Source organism: Eptatretus burgeri, chromosome 13 (assembly GCF_056783735.1).
Source record: "Eptatretus burgeri isolate ZD-2024b chromosome 13, Ebu_testis_v1, whole genome shotgun sequence".
NCBI lineage: Eukaryota > Metazoa > Chordata > Myxini > Myxiniformes > Myxinidae > Eptatretus > Eptatretus burgeri.
The window spans coordinates 9,055,830-9,064,415 of NC_140973.1; the positions used below are offsets into that span (position 1 = coordinate 9,055,830).

Sequence of the window (8,586 nt, forward strand, 5' to 3'; positions counted from 1 at the left end):
TGGTGGGGTTAAGCCCCCACCCGTGACTAGCTCCCGGCGTTGTTCCGAGAGGGTCATGACAGAATTGTCTGTTCCGGTGGGTGAGGCGGCCGCCATTCGAGTCGAGCGGCCGATCGCATGCCGGCGGGCACGAATTTGCAACTATATATATATATTTCCAGGTGTGTGTGTGTGTGTGTGTGTGTGTGTGTGTGTGTGTGTGTGTGTGTGTGTGTGTGTGTGTGTGTGTGTGTGTGTGTGTGTGTGTGTGTGTGTGTGTGCGTGTGTGTGTGTGTGTGTGTGTGTGTGTGTGTGTGTGTGACCGCTGTTTCTCGACAACCACTGGTCCGATCTGATTGAAACTTGCCAGGTATATTGCTGGGGACCTGAGGATGTGCCTTTTCAAGGTTCGATATTAATCGGACAATTGGTTCCCAAGTTATGGCCATTTATTTACCAAACCAATGACAAGACATGTTGTTGCGTGGGTGTGGCCGATGGGGGAAGGGAAGCTCAGCGGCGTTCCCCATTACAGGTTACAACGTACGGGCTTCCAGAGAGTGATGACTTCGTGTATTCTAATAATTTCTTATGCGCATTTATAGATAAACACCATGCCCCAAGTTATGATCGTTTTCATATTAGACGGTGCATAAATTTAGGTAACATCAGAGTGATGGTATGCTCCCAACCAGGAAGTAAATTTTTTTTCCTCTCTTCTCTTCTCTTTTTGTTTTTCTTGCGACGACATTGCGAAAAGGCAAAATATGTTGGCGCGAATTGAATAATTGGCCATTAAAACTAAGTTTCGAATAATCGTACCTGCGATATGCGAACTTCCGGGCAACGCACGTGCGGGCACGCGAGAGCGAAGAAACGGCCTGTGTGGTTGTTGTTTCTTGCTCGCGGTTTGAATATTTATTATTATTATTATTATTATTATTTTTTTTTTTTTACAGGCACGTACTAGTAGATATAAACGCCCCACGCCCCTCCTCGCTCCCACGCCCCTCCTCGCTCCCACGCCCCTCCTCGCTCCCACGCCCCTCCTCGCTCCCACGCCCCTCCTCGCTCCCACGCCCGTCGTCGCTCCCACGCCCCTCCTCGCTCCCACGCCCCTCCTCGCTCCCACGCCCCTCCTCGCTCCCACGCCCCTCCTCGCTCCCACGCCCCTCCTCGCTCCCACGCCCCTCCTCGCTCCCACGCCCCTCCTCGCTCCCACGCCCCTCCTCGCTCCCACGCCCCTCCTCGCTCCCACGCCCCTCCTCGCTCCCACGCCCCTCCTCGCTCCCACGCCCCTCCTCGCTCCCACGCCCTCCTCGCTCCCACGCCCCCCTCGCTCCCACGCCCCCCTCGCTCCCACGCCCCCCTCGCTCCCACGCCCCCCTCGCTCCCACGCCCCCCTCGCTCCCACGCCCCTCGCTCCCACGCCCCCTCGCTCCCACGCCCCCTCGCTCCCACGCCCCCTCGCTCCCACGCCCCCTCGCTCCCACGCCCCTCGCTCCCACGCCCCCTCGCTCCCACGCCCCCTCGCTCCCACGCCCCCCTCGCTCCCACGCCCCCTCGCTCCCACGCCCCTCGCTCCCACGCCCCTCGCTCCCACGCCCCCTCGCTCCCACGCCCCCTCGCTCCCACGCCCCCCTCGCTCCCACGCCCCCTCGCTCCCACGCCCCCCTCGCTCCCACGCCCCCCTCGCTGCCACGCCCCCCTCGCTGCCACGCCCCCTCGCTGCCACGCCCCCCTCGCTCCCACGCCCCCTCGCTCCCACTCCCCCTCGGTCCCACTCCCCTCTGTCCCACTCCCCTCTGTCCCACTCCCTCCTCTGTCCCACTCCCTCCTCTGTCCCACTCCCCTCCTCTGTCCCACTCCCTCCTCTGTCCCACTCCCCTCCTCTGTCCCACTCCCCTCCTCTGTCCCACTCCCCTCCTCCGTCCCACTCCCCTCCTCTTTCCCACTTCCCTCCTCTGTCCCACTCCCCTCCTCTGTCCCACTCCCCTCCTCCGTCCCACTCCTCTCCTCTGTCCCACTCCTCTCTTTGCTGCCACGCTACCCCCCCCCTGCTCCCATGCCCTACCCGCCCTCTCCGCTCCCACACTCCCCCTCGCTCCCACGCCCCCCTCGCTCTCACACTCCTCCTTGCTCCCCTGCCTCCCTTTCTTCCCTCCCCATCTTCCCCCTACCCTCCCCTCTCTCTCCCTCACACCTATCTCTCTCTCTCTTCCTCCCTCTTCCCCCCCCCACCCTTCAGTATTCCCGTCAGCGAAACGACAGGTGGTATTTGTCAGTTGATAAGAAACTAAACTGGAAGTGTAATACAGTGAAAGTGAGTTCTAAATGTAATCAACGTTCAGTGCCTTCAGAAAGTATTCACACCCCTCAAATTTTGTCCCATTTTCTTGTCGCAGCCTGAATTTAAAATGGATTAAAATTCAATTTTTTGTCATGGGTCTCCATCAAATTCACCACAATGGCAAAGTGAAAACATGTTTTCAGAATTTTTCACAAGTTGATTAAAAATTATCACATGAAATGTCTTTCGTCTTGAAATATGTATTCAACCCCAAATTGAGTTCAGGTGCATCCACTTTCCTTTGATCATCATTGAGATGTCTCCACAACTTGATTGGAGTCCACCTGTGGGCAATTCAATTGATTGGGCATAATTTAGAAAGAAACACCTTTCTATATAAGGTCCCACAGTTGACAGTGCATGTCAGAGCAGAAACACCAGCATGAAGTCCAAGAAACTGTCCATAGAACTCCGAGATAGAATTGTGAGGAGACAAAAATCTGGGGAAGGGTATAAACCAATTTTTAGTGTGAAAAGTTCTCGGGAGTGGAGTGAAATCGGTGTTTGCTTCTAAATCTTGTGTCCAAAACCCATCGCATTCTCTACCCACCTTACCCAGTCGCACCCAACTGTTCCTGGACTCTGTGTCCTTTTCTTCTGACAAAGTGGAGAGCTTGCTGTCAAACCTCGACTCAGATTCTGCAACCGGTCCAGACGGCATCATCCCACGGGTCCTTAAAACCTGATCCTCTGCTCTTGCTCACCCTCTCTCTGTTGTATTCACCCTCTCTCTGTTCTATTCACCCTCTCTCTGTTCTATTCACCCTCTCATTTGCTCAAGGTCATCTGCAATCTGCTTGGAAATCAGCAAATATTACTGCCCTGCATAAAAAAGGTGCAAAAACAGATCCCTGCAACGACAGACCAATCAGCCTTCTCCCAATCATCAGCAAGGTTATGGAATCGATCATCGCTTCAGACATTAAATCCTTCCTCTTATCCAATGATTTCCGATCATCATTTTAGTTTCAGACCAGGTCACTCTACCCTGGATATGCTGCTTCTACTCTCCCAACAATGGATGGAGGTCCTCAATGCCAGACATGAAATCAGAGCCATTTCCCGAGACATATCGCGTGGTTTTGATAAGGTCTGGCTCCCTGCCCTGTTCACAAAACTCTTCCTATGGTATCCAAAGCCATCTCCACTCATGGCTTGCAGACTTCCTCTCCTGTCGCAGCCAAAGTGTGCCCCAAAATGGAGTTCTCTCATCTCCTCTTCCTGTCCAGACTGCAGTTCCTCAAGGCAGCGTTCTGGGCCCTGTTCGTTTTCTGGTCTTCATCAATGATCTCTCTGACTCTCTGGAAAATCCTCTTTATCTCTTTGCTGATGACTCCACCCTCTGCTGTACCATTTGTCATCCCTCAGACCAACAAGCCGCAGCTTCTTCGCTCACTATGTCTCTCCGAAAGGACAGTATGTAACCCCCCCTCCCCCCATCTACTTTCTCAACAATCTTCTGGAAGAAGTCCTTTCATTCAAGCTTCTGAGTCTGACTATCTGCCAATATCCTTCCTGGTAAAGCCACATTTCCAACCTGGCCTCCAATCCCAGTCTCCGACTGGGAATCCTCCGTCGTGCAAAGTCCTTCCTCGGCCTACCTGAGGTCCTGACCACATACAAAGTTTTCGTCTGCAGCCTGATGGAGTACTGCTCTCCTTTCTGGGCTGGTGCTCCTGCTTCTCACCTTTCTCGGCTTCACGCTGTGGAAACCAGGGCATTTAGGATCATTGGTATCTCCCGCGATGAGGCTGAGTCTTTGGGTCTGTCACTCTCTCACTGCAGACAGGTTGGTGGTCGTTCTGTCTTCTTCCGTCTCCTCACTGGCGTCGCCCCTCCCTCCAACTCCCCTGCTCTGTCTGCAGTATGTCCCCACCATATTACCGCAGGGCGCTCAAGGTCCGCCAACAACCCCCTTCTGGTAAAACTACCAAAATCACGAATCACTGCTTACCTTCACTCTTTCATTCCTCTTTTTCCCCACCTTTGGAATAAACTCCCTCACTCTCTTCAATCCCATTCTTCCCTCCAGACTTTCTAAACAGCTGTTCACCACCACCTCTTATCTTCCCCCATCCAAAACCTCAATCTTTTCTACCCCCGTTAATCCACACCAAACCCACCTCCTTCAAATTCCCTGCTTTCCTTTCTGAAAGTCCCTGTGATGTCCATCTTGTATACCCCATGTTTCCCAGCCCATCCCTCTCCCTTCCACAGATCTTCGAATGTCTCTGTTCCCCACTGTTTTGTTATCTCCTCTTCTGCCCCCCCCCTTGCTTTGTGTTGTGGGTTAGCTCTCATATGAGCCTCGACAATGTATACAAAAAAAACTCCATCATTCGGAAAGGGAGAGAATATGGAACTACCCAGACTCTTCCTTGAGCTGGCTGATTGACCAAACTGGGCAAGAAGGACCTTGATCAGGGAGATGACCAAGAACCCAATGACCACTCTGACAGAACTGCAGAGTTCCTTGAATGAGTTGGGAGAACCTGCCAGAAGGACAACAGTCTCTCTCGTACTTCACAAATCATGGCTTTATGAGAGAGTGGCCGGATAGAAGCCATTCTTGAGAAAAAGGCATGTGAATGACCCTGAGAGCATGAGGCAAAAGATTCTGTGGTCTGGTAAGATGAAAATTGAACTCTTTAGCCTGAATGTCTGGTGGAAACAGAGCACAGCTCATCACCCATCAAATACCATCCCTACTGTAAACTGTAAAGCATAGAGGTGGCAGCATCATGCTATGGGGATGCTTTTCAGCAGTATGGACTGGGAGACTTGTAAGGATAGAGGGAACAATTGATGGAGCCAAATACAGGGAGATAATTGAGGAGAACCTGCTTCAGAGTGCAAAAGACCTCAGACTGCAGCAAAGTTTATGTTCCAACAGGACAATGATCCCAAGCATACAGCCAAAGCAATGAGCCCATGAAACGGGTGGCTTCAGAAGAATAAGTCCTTGAGTGGCCCAGCCAGACGTGAAAGTCCTTGAGTGGCCCAGCCAAACCTCAGATTTGAATCCTATTGAGAACTTGTGGAAAGACTTGAAGATTGCTGTTCACAGACGCTCTCCATCCAACTTTACAGAGCTTGAGCATATCTGCAGGAAGAATGGGAGAAAATCCCCAAATGCAGATGTGCAAAGCTGATAGACATACCCCAAAAGACTTGAAGCTGTAATCGCTGCCAAAGGTGCTTACACAAAGTATTGAATCTGGGTGGGGGGGGGGGTTTGAATACTTATTGATGCAATCAAACGGAAGACTAAATACTGCATTGGAGTTGTCATAATATAATGGGCGTAAGCTTGGAACTTCTTACACACTTTTCTCCGAACATATTCTGTTCATACTTCCGAAATATTCACATTATATGTTCCATGTATTTATGCAGGTGATAGCGGATTCAAAAAATCGAATATCGATAGAATTTTCATAGGGAATCGATGACATCACAATCAGCAGCGTTCGGCGGAAAACCGACGGCCGGGTCCCAGATGACGTGCTTTACTTAACTAAGTCCATGAGTTCAGGATGTTTGTTCAACTCAGCATTTACGACTTTTATCCTGCCATGTTGTTAATCTGGTGATGGTAATATAGAAACGATGAATATGTCAAATCGTTCGTGTTACTCATCCGGCACGATGTGTCAAGGCCAACGATCTAAAGCGACTGGTCTCAAACGCTACCATGGGCACCCAGACACACCAACAATATGAACTGAGCTGTTTAATGCAGCGCAAAACATCCAAAGAAACTACCGTAACCGGGTATTGTGATCCAACCTGTCTCCCATACCCGTCGTGGATGGGTATCTGCTAGTCATAAGGAATGCAAGTAAACAAAGAGCAAAGATCGAGTCATCAGGGGGAACCCAGATAGGATTCAGGTTTCAGCTGCTACTCCACTAACTCAAACCCATCCAGGCCCAGCCAAGTGAGCCTTACAGATTCATCCACAAGCAAAAATTCCACAAGAATTTACTTCTCTTAGACAGATGAATAGAGATAGAGAATTTTTGAATCAAAGAAAAGAAAAAGCAAGAATTAGAATGAATAAAGAGAAATGTGAAAAAGTAGAAAGAAGTATGAAAGGAACATAGAACAAACATGTCAAGAAGATCCTGGACAGATAGATTTTTGCAATTACTCCCCAGGCTCAAACGCAGCAACAGGTACAAGCTACCAGAGGGTACAAGACATTTCAGCTTTTCAATTTTAATTAATTTGTAAAAGATATTCTAAAAACATGTTTTCACGTTGTCATTATGGGGTATTTTGTGTATGTTGGTGATAAAAATTTTAATATTTAATCCATTTTACATTCAGGCTGTAACACAACCAAATGTGACAAAAGTCGAGGGATTTGAATACTTTCTGACGGCACTGTATGTACTTTTTAGGGCATTTGAAGTGTTTTTATGTTTATAAGGATATTCTGGGTTTTTTTTTTCAGGCTGTAATTCAATCTGTTGTAACATTTTATGGTGCAATGGATTATCTCAAGATAATGGAAGGAAATTTGATAGGATAGTTGAGGACAGCTTGTGAGATGATTGGCCATGATGTTAAATATTTCAAATTTTTATGTAACGATGTTAGATAGGAAATCTTGAGTTTTCATTAATGATGTAAATTGCTCTCTCCATTATCCTCTAGTTTTCCATACATCAGGAAGAATTAAACTTCCACAGGTTAAAACCAGTACGTTTAGAAATTCTGTCTTGCTTTATGCTACGAGGGAATACGATGACTCGTTCTCGAGATGACTTTCAATTTTAATCATTGAAGGTGTCGCAGTTTTAATCATTCATTTGGTGTTTTTAAATTTTTGTTTGTTTTTATCATGTCTATTCTGGTTGTTTTTATCATGTGTATTCTACAAAACTTGGTGGACAGTTTTGGTGTGACAAGGACAAATGATTTGATTTTGGTGAAGATAAAGATGCCGATCTGGAGATGGGAATTTTTTTTTTTTAATGTTAAAGTGATTCTTCACCATTGAGAGAAGGGGCCAAAAACGATACGCAGCGTGATATTTCAAAAAGTTGTGGAGGGATTATGGCAAAACTTAGCAGATGAGTTGCGAAGGTGAAAAGAACCAGCCGATTCGATTTTGGTTCAGGTCCGGATGCAGATCTGGCCTGTCAGTGGGATACGAAACGTAAACTGTTCAGCTTGGCAGAGGGGTGCGGTTCAAGTATTTTATGTGATAGTTGTTTTGTGAAGGATTCTTTAAAAGGTTCGCGGGGGTGGATTGAGTGCATCTAAGAAGTATTCAATTGCCGCATGGAATGGATTTATTGCACATTTATTGTACAAAATAACTGAGAAGATGAATTTTGTGTTGTTGCATGACCAATAAAATGAGTGTGAGTCTAATCATCCTTTCTGGCATGCCAGGTAAGAGTGATATATATATATATATATATATATATATATATATATATATATATATATATATATATATATATATATATATATATATATATATATATATATTGTTAAATTGACCACCACAATTTGCACCATTAAAATTTGCATGGAGTTTGTCAGCTTAAAATGTATTCCGAATGTTTAAGACCAAAGTACTGATCTAGATTTATCTGTGAGATTAATTGCAAATCGAAATGATTGTCAGAATTATTAATTTCTTATTTCTTATCCCTCTATCCTTTCCTCCTCCACTTCCAGCCAATGTGGGGAAGCAAATGAAGAAAGTGTCAACGCAGATCGTGAAAATTGTCCCCAACAGGGAAATGATGACGGCATAAAATGTGGAGAAGAGAAACGCGAAACCGAGGACGTGCCAAAGGAAAGGAGCCGAAGGAAAGAGAGAGAATGGGAAAGGGAACACAACAGGGAAAGAAGGCATGATCGCCACAGAGATCGAGAGCGAGATGGAGAGAAGGACAGAAACCGAAGATTGAATCGAGAGAGGAACAGGCAGCGAGATCGAGGGCATGAAAGGAACAAAGGCAAAGAAAAAGAGTTTGGTGAAGAAAGAGAAAGGAAAAGGGAAGGTCAGAGTAAAGAGAACAAGGTGAGAGGTAAAAATGGAGAGCAGGATGGGAACAGGACTGAAAATGAGGAAGTGGTTGTTACAGAGAACAAAAATGAGTGTAATATTGAGAGGAAAGAAAATAGTCACGTGGAGCCAGAGAAAACAGAGGATGGTCTCCAAAATGCGTCGCACAAGGAAGAGGAAGGTGATGCAGTTAAAGGAAGCGGAGATGTTGACTTGAACACGGGGG

The 8,586-nt window shown here is 47.5% G+C and overlaps 1 protein-coding gene across 3 annotated transcripts in view; it reads left to right on the top strand.

Annotated features, from left to right (window-relative positions):
• LOC147013794 (peptidyl-prolyl cis-trans isomerase G-like) overlaps positions 1-8,586 on the top strand; it is a 70,386-nt gene that overhangs the window by 60,933 nt on the left and 867 nt on the right. For all 3 annotated transcript variants that reach the window (XM_085851019.1, XM_085851021.1, XM_085851020.1), the window contains exon 13: positions 8,027-8,586. This exon is cut by the window's right edge and continues 867 nt beyond it. In XM_085851019.1, coding sequence (XP_085707145.1) covers positions 8,027-8,586 — 560 coding nt within the window. The remainder of the gene's footprint in view (positions 1-8,026) is intronic.